The sequence below is a fragment of the Barbus barbus genome, assembly GCF_936440315.1.
Source record: "Barbus barbus genome assembly, chromosome: 23".
Lineage (NCBI taxonomy): Eukaryota > Metazoa > Chordata > Actinopteri > Cypriniformes > Cyprinidae > Barbus > Barbus barbus.
The window spans coordinates 14,746,641-14,759,803 of record NC_136751.1 but is presented as its reverse complement, the minus strand read 5'-3'; the positions used below and the strand labels follow the sequence as shown (position 1 = coordinate 14,759,803).

The following is a 13,163-nucleotide window of genomic DNA, read 5'->3' as shown; positions in this document are numbered from 1 at the left end:
GTGTACTTTCAGCAGAACGAAGAAGCATAGAGAACGGGAAGCACTGTACACTCTATATAAAAATATAAGAATAGCTATAGGGATCATTAAAATGACGATCACAGCCAGTTGGAGAAAATTTACTCAGCCCTAACCAACAAAAATTGTATTAATGTGAAACAGTCTACTGAATACGCTTTTAAATGTCTATTTGTTTAGTTGAACTGAATTATTAGTACTACACAATGTTTTCCTGCTGTCCTCAACCCTATCACAACAGACCTGTCCGTTTATTTATTTATATCGCAATGCTGTTTCTTCTCTGCACCTGTTTCTGTCTCACTCCGGCTTTGTATCCAGTCTCTTATCTTCACTCTCTGCTTTTTCAAGTGCCATGATGACACTGGTAGTGCAGCTACAGTGGTTTAAGAAGCCAGCCAGGTGTCAGGTTTCTCTGCAAAGTCACTCCTTGTGCTCTGAATCACTGACACCGCACCTCTGCTGCTGCCGATACCAAACATCCCCGCGTGTCAGCAGTTCTTTCCTTCTGTCATATTAATCTGCCACCGAGTACATTAAAATGTGACGTTGGAGTAAGCACTCAGTGTATTGCTGTCTGTAAAATGCCAGAAAATGTTAGATGAGACCAGAAATCCTATCAGGTCAGAAGGAATGTCTGCTGTATTACATTTCCTTGTTCAAGGACATAACCTCTACTGTAGAACCACACTGAATAACCTGAGAATGTAGAGCACATCCTGTATAAACTAAGCCATTTTTGATTTGTCACGGCCTGAGGACACATGAGGCTATTTTAAAATAGAAAAGCACGTTCAAGTTAAAATTGGGAAAATGACCAATGATTCATTTATCCAATATTTAATCAAGTGCCCATCTTTATGAAAGAGACACTAAATCATTCACTCAATCGATTTGTTCAAAAACGCTGATTCAGTAGTGAAAGTCAATATGGCTGCAGCCAAAATTGTATACTGTACTATTTTTGTATATATACTTACTTCACAACTTTTAAAATGGATGTTCTGTACACATAGTTTGAATGTGTATGGCATGAAAGTAATCCAGACCTATTACATTTGTCAGGTTGTCATTATCATGTGATTTCCAGCGTCAGTTGTGTTGCTTCTCTACTGTTCACAAATCATTTTATTAATACTGACTGAATTCTGACATAATATCCTTTTCAGATACTGTTTTCTACCTATTAGATGGTATAGGAAAGGTATTCGTTCAAAAGCATTGATTTGTTTAGTAACAAAAGTGACTGTCATTGAATGAGTCATTGAATCACTCACCCAACTGATTTTTATTTTTTTTTAAACAGAGTTATTGTTATATTATGATTGTTACATTATAAGTTATTGCATCAATCATTCATTTTGGAACAGTGGTCTGGCTTGCGTAATATTGCATTAAGTATATTTGTTATAACCATATATCCTCCATCTGTTGTCTGCAGTGCTTTCCAACTGACATTTTTCAAAGAAATCATATCGTAAGTGACACAATGACAGTTTTACTTCCATATTTACTTCTAGGATGTGATGGCCTGTTTTTATGGGATGTAATGATGTGGAAATGAATGCATTGAGTTCTGGTCAAATGGAGCTGCAGTCCCTGGTGGGAGCCATGCTGGCATGCCTCCATCAGAGACCGTCTTTGTTCTTCGTATACATATGCAGCAGTGCAAAATAATGTCCAAGAGTATAAAGCAGGGTTTTTACGACGCTTTGGCTGTATGCTTCACTTTGAAAGGGCTATTCTGAAGCCATAATCCAGTAAACAAGTTCTCCTTCCATTAATCTCACAGATCCTTTATGCAGGGGTTGTTTTCTGGCATCCATGCCCACAGAAACAAATAGCATCATAGTTTGTGCATATCCATTCAGAGAATATCTCCATTCATAAGTAAGCTAAAGGACAGAATCCATCACGTCATGAGTCTGAGTAATTATGCAATTAAGAGAGCAACAGAGTTGTATTGATGTTTGCATAGAAAATTGCATAGGGCACCATTTTGTGTGTTGCAGTGTAAATTATTTTAATTGGTGCGGTAAGGTCTCACAGTTCCTGTGGTTGATATTGACAAACAGAGAATGTCAGGAAATGTGTTCTGCCTTATCATGATAAATTCATTTATTTACCCATGTCTCAGAAACATTGGTTTATTACTGTGCCACAACATAATCTGTAAGATTTAATACGTTTATTCAGCAAGAAAGCATTTAATTGATCAAAAGTAATATTAAAAACATGTTACAAAATATATAGGCTATTTTAAATAAATGCTGTTTTCTATTCATAAAAGTATCACAGTTTCCACAAAAATATTAAGCAGCACTGAACACCAAATCAGAATGATTTCTGAAAGATCATGTGACACTGAAGACTGGCATAACGGCTACTGTTTTATTGTGTGTTTTAAATCAAATAAATGCCAAAAACAAAGTCAGATAATTCCACCCTAGACTAAAAACAAAAACTGGGGTTGGTCACTCAATGTAACACTATATGTAACTATAATAACACAGTCTGATCCTTTCTAAGTAGGCAGGTCTTGGAAAGAATATCTAGCAATGCGTAACATATTTTATGCCACAAGTAAACACCAAAGAGACTAGCAGAGAATAGACCTTGTATTAGACATGTAATTGACCTTCAGAATGTGTGAACCTCCTGTCCAGCTTTCAAAGGTCATGTAAGTTATCTTGGATGATAAGAGATTCATAATGCTGTTCTAGGAAAAAAAAAAGTGTAAAGTTCTCAAAAGACATTCACCATTACAAAAACAAACCAGCTTTCCTTACAACTTATATATGCAGGTCATCTATGAATTTGCCATGACGTATTCTAAAACAAGCAGCTTTAGAAAGGATATATTTTTTTTATTTCTGGGTGAACTATTCTTTCAGTTTACTATGTATTAATGAATGGTACTAACAGAAATAGTGTTACATTTGGCCTAGTTTCAGTCAGGAGCATACACCTATCCACTCACTCCTTATTAAAACCCACACCAATTAGCTTCCATCTGGGGGGTAAAAAGCTCAGAAAAAAACTTTTCAACCCCAGGTGATTTCCCTATGGTTTAATTAGCAAAGATCAAATTCATATTTCTGATTTTTTTTTCCAGCATATCCATGTATATTATTGGAAGCTGTGACTCAGAAAAGTCCCAAGAGTAAGAATTCCTCAACATCTACCTCATTAGATGGGCTCCACTCGTTGCTTTCTCCCAGTCTGATTAACTTTGAGTTAGCAACTAAAAATGCTGTGATCTGTGAACTGAAGATCAATGCTACAAGGCTATTACCAGCATCCACACAACAGCTCCGTTCAGCTGAAAGTCTCGTATTAGGAGAAATGCAGGGGGTTGTGACCTTTGACCATGTGATGAATGAAATACTTTGCATTAGTATATTAACATGGTCTTACAGACACCCCACCCCATAAAGTATGAGCCATAGCTGTATTTGCTAATGAAAACATAACAGGATTCATGTTTGTCTGAGTCTGTAGTCTTCAAAGGTTATGAAATGCCAAGCTTTTCAGAAGTCTCTTGAGAAAAGCAAGCAGATTTACAAAGGGTTTTATGTTATTAAAGTCTAATTAGCAGAGACAAAAAGAAAGTCTGCTATATGGCAACAAATCAGTTTTTCTCAAATTAATCTGTTTTTTCTTTTTTCTTTCTTTGAGAGTGAGAGTGAAGAGTTTCTTGTTCTGTCAGAAACATTTTTTTTTTTTTCAATATAAATTTAAAAGGGTTAATAAACACAATGTTGATTAATATGGCTCAGAGGCTGCATAAATATCTCAGATCAACACGAGAGCCATCGTAACTAATCTCCATCAGTCTGGGCACCAATTCCAGTTGCTGCTATCTCTGTCCTCAGCCTGAATTTTGTGGCTGGCCCTTCAGATTACAATCTGCAAACTGAATATAAATGGAATGGTGGAAGGAGGACAGGTCTTGGTGCTGGTTTTCAGTGTGACATGGCCAGCCTGAGGCTAGCCTTTGAATCTCTCGTCAGTGCTGAGCTAGTACGCTGAAGACAGGACTCTCACCATCAATCACATCTATCTCTGTGCAAATGGCTTAGACCTACTTCACTTACCCTTACTGAAAAAATACTCCCCTCTAAATCAAAGCGGGAATAGCATTTCCTCCATCTCCTTCTGGTTGATTAGGTTATTTAACAACACTGAGCGGAGAAAGGATAGAGCTGATGCATACAAATGCAGAGATGTAAATCTGTGTACATAGCGCTGACTAAGGGCCATGATGGAGCTGTTCAGGACGTATGATTAAATGTTTAAGAACTTTATCGACAACTTGTAGAAAACACACAGAGTTATACATTCAAACCTGTCAATGGCACTGAGTGTTTAGACAGATCTGATTAAACAGACAGTAAGATTGGTGAACCATGATAGATGGTCAGACAAAAGCATAGAAATATAGATAAACAGACAGAGACAGCTAGATAGATAGCTAGCTAGCTAGCTAGCCAGCCAGCCAGCCAGACAGACAGACAGACAGACAGACAGACAGACAGACAGACAGACAGACAGACAGACAGACAGACAGACAGACAGACAGACAGACAGACAGACAGATAGATAGATAGATAGATAGATAGATAGATAGATAGATAGATAGATAGATAGATAGATAGATAGATAGATAGATATATACTGGTGTCAAGCTTGCACTTTTTAGTCTTCATCTGTGCTGAGATCATCAGGTAAATGGCCTTTGTGAATATCAATAATGACCTGTCAGGCCACCTTTCTTAGCAGCGTTCTAAGTCATTACTGGGACACGTACAAAGCGGGGGGCAGCAGTCAGGAAATGAGTGAATATATAAGCAGGGACAGAAAATGAGCTGGACGCAGCTTTAATACGATGTGCTGTATTCCGTGCTCTCAGGTCTGGGAGTGCATTTCAATTAGCTCGTTCCACGGAGGCACAGCAGAATTATCAGCATTCACGAAAAGATGCTTTATCAACTCCATCTTTCATTACTGAGATTAAAAATTCCATGTAATTCCAAATCCTCTTGTAAGTGATGGACACTGCACCAGCTTTTCTGCTTACAAACTTAGTGGGAGGTTGACTGAGGTGAGCGACTCTAGCACCTTGAGAGACCAGAGCCAGTTTGGCAGGTTCTTATCCCAACGGGATGGTAGTTATGGATCTGCAGGTGTTCTGTATACAGCTGGTTAAGTGTGGTTGATTCATAACATTGTCAAGGCCATCCTGACTGAATCTGATGTTTGTGATTCAGACCGCATTATCTGTCATTCTAACCTTCATCTTTTGCCACTTTAAAGCATTCTGCAAGCACAAATAACATAATAACTATTACCTAACATAAAATCAACCTAGCATAAAATGTAGCTATTTTTATTTCTATATTGCTCTTTCCACCCTCCTCCCATTTTACTTGGTCCCACCTCAGTGCTCTTTACCCCCAGCTGTCTCTAACAATTAAAATCATAAAAACAATTTGGTGTACCATAATCCATTGAACTAGCATTCTATTACATGCATAGTTAAAATAGTAAAATTCCGTTTAATTATCAACTAATTTTAAAGATCAAACGCATAATAATAATAATAAGAGACCAATTTCATATCAACTTGTGGAAAATGGCCATCTGGCGATCCCTCTAAATTTAGGTATTAGGTAGGATTAGGGATGTAGTATATGGTCATGCAGAATAGTACTTTGTAAGTACTAATAAACAGCCAATATTTTAATAATAGGCATGCTAATAAGCAACTTAATAGTGAAAGCTGCTCCCTTTAATAAAGTGCTATGAAAAATAATAATAATAATAATTACCCTTTTTGATTTCCACCACATTACAAAAAAATCATTACATGCAGTGGTCGAATTGTAAAAAAAATTCAAGGGGGATGGTGTGGTCCGGGGAGGGGGAGGGGAGGGGTTTCCTGTGGCCAATTTTACACAATGATTACAAAATTGGTCTCATTTTTAAAAAGGTTTTTATTTAATGAAAAATTAGCCTTATTAAATGATTATATATATATATAAATTTATTTTTATTTTTTCCTTCTGGAGCCTGAAATAGAGGAATTTCGGTCAATATTGATAATTAAACAATATTTTGCTGAATGTGTTTTTGTGCTGGCACCTTGGCTGATTTAGGTCTGTCATAGATAAGGGACAGAAAAATGGACATTTCCATAGAATGACCCCTATATATTTTAGGCTATAAATATGTGGCTATGTTACAGCTCCACTTTGAAGCCCTTGTGCTTTTCTCCTTTTCCATCTCTCCAATCCTACTCTGCTCACAGGTGATTGGAGGCGAGTTTTGTTCCCACTTTTGTTGCAGTTTTTGTAAAATACAAAAACTTCTGTTTTTGCTTTTCAGATAAAAGGGTGGTTTCAGTGTAATATGTTGCAGGCTCATTTATTGGTAATAAATAATTGATAATAAATAATATTGATGATAATAAATTCTCGCCTCGCGCACGTGTTGATATACAGAAAAGTATACATCCCCCCTCAATTCGAGCCCTGATTACATGTAAGAAAAAATTTAATAAAAATGTATAAATTAAATTTGTTTTCAAATATTTAACTGTTAAAGCTGCAGTCTGTAACTTTTTTTGGTTAAAAATGATCCGAAATCAATATTTGAGCAAGTACATAACAGCCAACTATTACCTTACTTTAGCCCGATTAACAACGGTAAGATTATAATAATGTTTTCTAATTTGAGTGGTACTGGTAGGTTTTTGCGGGAAATTCAAGCATGCTGCTGCGTCATTACGTCACATCTGTAAACATAAAGATGTGCATACTATCCATCCTAAATTCTGTGATATTAGTCATTTTCAATAATATTTAGGGCAGATAGGGTGGATAGTATGCACATTGGGACGCAGGGATTGAGTCCCGGCTAATAGGCTATTGCATGTGCGGATGCTGCAGGTGGTGGATCGTTAGCCTTTTCTCACAGCAGCTACAATAATTACATTTATCATTTTGATTGCAGATTGTAATCCAGAAAGGATTATGAGTTTATGAAACACATGTGACTGAAACTAAATTATTCCAGTTTTAAATGTGCATCTGATTGCTGATAGCCTGGGATACACAGGATTTCTATTTTAAAGAGAACCAGTTCGAAGGAAGAATAATTTGCTTTTTGGGTTAAAAGAATTTGTTAATATGAAATTCGAATGGTATGACAATTAGAGATTATACTGTACAGAAATTGAAATCTACACGTTAATACACACTACATACACGTAGTCACGCAATGATGATGTTGTTAACGTTAACAATTTGAGAACAAAGTATAACAATAATAATAATTTGCACGGTTTGCTGTGATATGAGCTAATCGATCGTTAGATTAAATCACCATTGGTAGCACGATTTATTGTAATGTTTTTTTTTTTCCTCAGTTGGTAAGAACAAATGTAGCAGACTTGTTACTTACTTGTTCTGATGACAATATCTGGTGAAAATTTTTATTTGGGTCATATATTCCAAGACGTAGGCAAGAATTTGTGATTCCTAAGTGCAGTATCCACACCAGTGCAGTGACTGACAGCCACACATTCACCTCAAACATTAGATTCATCCGCGCTGGAGCCATGCTGGAGCACAATTAAGCGCAATTTAAAAAATTCTGCAAGTAACTGCAATTGCAGGTTTCAAACAGAGATGGCGACGAAGAGGCAAGATTTACAGACTGCAGCTTTATATATTTATACTCAAATTTTCTAGCCTATTCCTAGCATATTGGCTGTTTATTAGTACTTATAAAGTACATATTAATGTCTTAATTCTGCACAACCATATTTTAAATCCTTTAATCGTACACCATACCTAAACTTAACAAATACCTTACTAACTATTAATAAGCAGCAAATTAGGAGTTTATTTAAAAGATGTAGTGAGAATCAGATCTTAAACTGAAGTGTGACCATTTAAGGTTTATCGCTGGAAATGCAACAGGCTAAAGTAATTGTTATGTTATGTATTTTATTTAAAGATTATTTTGTTGTATGTTGGACTCCGTTTACTCATACTCATGTCGTTCCAAACCTGTATGACTTTCTTTCTTCTGCAGAATACAAAATAAAATATGTTTGCAGAATGTTGGTGACCAAACGTTTTGATTAACATTGATTTGTGTAGTGATTTGGGAAAGAGAGAGAGAGAGAGAGAGAGAGAGAGCGAGAGAGAGAGAGAGAGAGAGAGAGAGAGAATATTTCATGGTGGCGAGTAAATGATGACAGAAGTTTCATTTTTTAAATCTGTTATTTTAAATTTTAATTTGTGGACTATCCCTTTAAGTGAGAAAAAAAATAATAATAATAACAGCAACAACAACAACACTTTTTTAGTTTTGGACCCTATTTTGTTCTCTATTCAAGTGCCTTTTGCTTCCTTTGATCAGTATATAGCCATTCAGGATTGACATGCCCGCTTGTCCTTGTCCTTTTGTCTTCTTGAGTCACTAACCCTGAATTAAAAATTCAGCATACACACAGAGTGCGGCTGGTCTGTGCGTGAAGAGATTGCCTGTGTGATTTCCAGGGAGCAGCATTATTTTAGTAAAACAGGCCTATTGCATCGTTTTATGGTCTTGTGCCGCACAGCCGTCTGAGAGATGAAGACACAACATATTGCATTTTGAAACAGTTTAATATTGAATCCCTACACTTGATAAATCTGTCTGTCAACAGAGGATGGACTACAGTGAGGTGAACTGGCTGATGTGCTGTTAGTATAATAATTAGTGACCATAAACTGATTAAACATATATTGCCTGACAGTCACAGCAAAGAACAACATAATAACAGATCAATGACGTCTGAGATTCCATTAAAATGTTAATGTTCTGTATTGTTTGGCAGGTTTCGATTCGACTGATTCTGTTAGATTTACCTTCATTGCATTGGAAAACATGATTCTGATTGGTCAACTGTGGCATTCTTCTATCATTATTTTTTTCATGATGCTAAACTGTATATTAAATTGTCATCTCTGGCAACTATTCTCTTATACTGTCTCATATCACTCCATGGTAACCTTTATCTCACATAATAAATTAATATCACTCATATCAATACTTAATGTCCATTTATTTATTTATTTGCCAAGTAGTCATGTAATAAGTGGGATAATGTAGCCATTCATTACTGCAAAATAAACCCTTTTGGGATGATATGAAGACCTTAATGATGACTTTGGATATGCTTATTTTATTGATTATATTATTTATACTAAAAACTGAAATAAAAATTTGCTTAAACTTTTTTTTTTTTTTTTAGATATACTGTTGTTTTTCAACCACATGCACTCCTAACCCTGTATTTCTGCTTAATATATATAAAAAATAAGACAGGGGCCATGCTGCTCTCAAAAAAAAAAAAAAAAAACCTCTCTCTCTTCTCTTCATTTTTACTGCCTCCAGAGAAGCTAAAAATACACTGTCGCTACTGTAGTCAACTAGCATTTGTGCTACAGCCTACACACACAGACAGGCTTGGTTCAAGGCACAGGATCATCATACCCAGCTTTCTTATGTGTGTCTGGTCAGGTTTCAGTGATAATAGTTTCATAACAGAATTATTATTCTCTTAGGAAGAGGTTTGGCACAAAGGGCACCTGACAGCTAATTCATCTGTTCCTGTATTGCAAATATTACCACTGCGATTAAAGGAGAGTGAGAGCAAACAAATGCCACTCCAAGTGCAAAAGGATTCATTTATCAGCGCTGGATTGCTTTACTAGGAATTAATATTGTAATTTGGGACCAGAAAACATTCATCACTGTAACAGCTGGACAGGAGGTGGAAGAAAGACAAATAATGGTCTCATCAACTATACCTTGTGGTTGTCTTCTCAGAAATGAACAGACAGAATCTGCAGTTTGTGCATCAAAGGTGTCTGTTTTTTTGTGTGTTTTAGGAACTTTGGACCGCAGCATGGGATGCTCTGGGAACCAGCAGCGTGGTGGATGACCCCCAGCATGCGGCCATCACAGCTGGACCTCACGCTCCTGGCCATCCGCCGTTTGTAACTAAGGGTGAGAAGTTAACAATAATAATCTTTTATTTATAATACAATTTCTGTCTTCTTTATTTTCTGGTAAGTGAAGCATTAAGTAATAATAATAACAATAATAATTATGCATCACATGCAAAAAAATAATAATAAAAAAAGGAAAAGAACTACATTATAAACAAACAAGCCAAAAATAAAGTCAATGAATGTCAAACTTATGAAACTATGTGGAGATAAGGTCAAATTAATAACTGCTAAATTGAACCCCTTAACCGGCACCGCCATAAAGTTAAAAGGGATGTATCCAAAAACAAATGGCTGCAGCTCTTAAACCGCTTTTGTCCAAAAAGTCTGAATTAGCTACTTAGTGTTTGCTAAATTTAATTGGTTTAAAATAAAGTTTTCTGCTTTAATAATTTGCTAATATAACACATAAAGACGCTTCATCGCCACCTATTGGCACAGGCCTAACGTTACAGAAATCTAGCCATTAAAAGCTTAATTGGCATTACAGTATTTACAAACTATATGGTAAAGTTACTTCAAGTATCAAAATAGATTATAGAAAAGTTAACGGGCCATGTAGATTTTAAAAATACTAATAAAATAATGGGAAATACTAAGCTTGGAGCGTCTGGTGCCCGTGTGTACCATAGACTCTCGCGAGCCATTCATTATAAAACTACTGCCAGGCATGGATTTCGACATCTTCGCGAATGCACTGAAAACATGATGTGGGCAATCAGTGCACCGAGAGCATGGTTTGTATGCGCATCAATCATAACGTGCGTCGATGCACTCGTCTTTACCGTGATTACAATGACTCTTCCACCAAAACTGATCACAGGTCAGCGTTATTCTAACGACAATCGACAATAACAGGTCTTTGTTTTTGCTCTTTAAGGATATTTTCTGTTTATTCCTCTTGTGGTTGACACACAGTGATTTGTGAGATTTGTTTCTGGGCTGAGCAATAATAAGATATGGCCAAAGAGGGACTAATTTGATTTTTATTAATGCTGCCATTATACACAGCTCTGTATGTTAGTGGTCTAACAGCGCTCGTCAATATTATAATGATTGAGATGGCCAATCAAATCAAAGAAAGGCGGGCTTTACTGTTTACAGAAACTTAGCTTGAATTCCTGCATCACGCTCATTTGTAACAGTGAAGGTAAGATGTAGGCTAGGTGGCTAAACGTTTAATTGACATTTTACAATATAAATATTAAATGACAGACAGTAATATCCAGTGGAGCAAACTACTACAGTTTTTGTGGTTTTCGAAGATCGAAAATATATAGCCTAATATTGTTGTACTGTAAATTATGAGCACCGCAATATGGCTCTTATTCTTCCCATGACTTATTTATTTGTTCTTTAGTTTAGTCATGGCCACATTTTAATAATTCGTTCCATGATTTTAATAAGTTAAAACAAAAATGAAGGAATTAATTCTTAGTTTTTAGCCGCGATAAATATATTTTTGTCTGCTGCCTGTCATCTGTGGGGCTACGCAGTAATCGTACAATAAACTTAGGCTACATGAATGTGTGCAAATTGTGAATTAATTTAGTGAACTTGCTTTCCTGTTATTCTTTAACTTAATTCATTTGTCTTAGAAAATGATTCATAAACAAGAAGTGGGTGAGATGTTATCATCAGACCTAACCAGGATGTGGTGTTGCTGTCGTGATTAGGACTGTGTCATAAAAATAAAGATATTATTTACTTTACAATAAATTGTAACTTAGCTGTTTTTTTTCATTGATTTAATCCTCTCTTTTGGACAAGTATCCCTTATAGAATCATTCCACCTATAATTTGTTTTAAAGTTTTGAATTACTTTATCTGTGATGTTTCTGTAATGTTTGGCAAGGTTATATTTTGAGGAAATCATAAAAAAGAGACCCGAGGTCCTTTTTTGGTCACTAAACAGGGTTACCAGAGATCTGAGACAGGCAGCATAATGGTTTATCATTTCTGACTTGATCACATGGAGCTGAAATCTAATAAAAGTGATGATTGTCATTTTGATCAGATGGGACATTAATTCCCTGACACCTGCGAGGTTCCCACATGTCTTTCCATTTATATAGTATCTCTCTTAGTGTCTGACTCTTTTCATTTTCCTCTCTCAGGTAATGACCAGGCATAGAACCAATCCTGGAGATGCCGAAGAGAAGAGATATTCTTGCCATCGTGTTGATTGTGTTACCATGGACCCTCCTCATCACTGTGTGGCACCAAAGTGCGATTGCCCCCCTGCTGGCCATCCGAAAGGGTACCAGTCTCTCTTACACATATAACATGTTGTCAGGACCAATTTTGTTATCAAGTCAAAATAACAAATTTCAGCTAGTCTATTCATTTCTGCTCATTTGAATAAGGTCACGTTAGAAAAAAAAAATTGCATAATGTTATTCTTACTGCAAAATTATCTTTAAAAGAGCATTATAAAAGTGGTGCTAAACAAGATTTATTTTCTTGCCACTTAAATACAAATGTGTTTTCTTTCTAAACATCCACAAAAAAACGTGAGTTGTCTAAGTATACTAGTTCTTAAAGCATTTCATGTGACATAAAAATAACTATTCATGTAGATTAACACAAATCCCACTTTCTAACACATTAGCTGAGTTTCAGTTCATGTGTCTCGCTTTAAGAGTCCACTGACTCCAATGAAATTACCCAACAGCTTCTCATTTATTCAACTGCAGAAGATTTCTGCAATAAAACCACCCTCTGAGGAGCATTTCGGGTGGCTTTAAGTCAGAGTTACCCGTTTGCATGTCTATAGCTATTTTAGCACTTACATTAAAACACTTATGTAAGTGGATGAATCACATACACAAGCTGTACACATAACCTGTTATTTATGGGGCATTCGGGGCAATCTATCAGACACTGACCACCTCTAGCTCAACCTACAGGGAAATACAACACCTAGCATTTGAAGATCTGTCCATATATATGCATGTCAATACTGTCAGCTTATGGAGATTTACAGATGTGTATTCATAGAAATTATCATGAAGCAATTAACGTGAGTTTGTATGATGCCTAGGAGGCAGTGAACATCTGGACTGCTAATGGAGTGTG

At 36.1% G+C, this 13,163-nt stretch overlaps 1 protein-coding gene across 4 annotated transcripts in view; it reads left to right on the top strand.

The window, feature by feature from the left end:
- The window catches only part of LOC306842685 (galactosylgalactosylxylosylprotein 3-beta-glucuronosyltransferase 1), an 82,818-nt gene that overhangs the window by 56,237 nt on the left and 13,418 nt on the right, over positions 1-13,163 (top strand). For 2 of the 4 annotated variants that reach the window (XM_079373692.1, XM_079373690.1), the window contains exons 3-4: positions 9,966-10,083; positions 12,203-12,345. In XM_079373692.1, the coding sequence (XP_079229818.1) occupies positions 12,234-12,345 (112 nt within the window). In that variant the 5' untranslated portion in view covers positions 9,966-10,083; positions 12,203-12,233. Of the gene's footprint in view, positions 1-9,965; positions 10,084-11,171; positions 11,236-12,202; positions 12,346-13,163 lie in introns of those variants that run through there. The other 2 variants (XM_079373693.1, XM_079373691.1) reach the window with 2 other exon arrangements.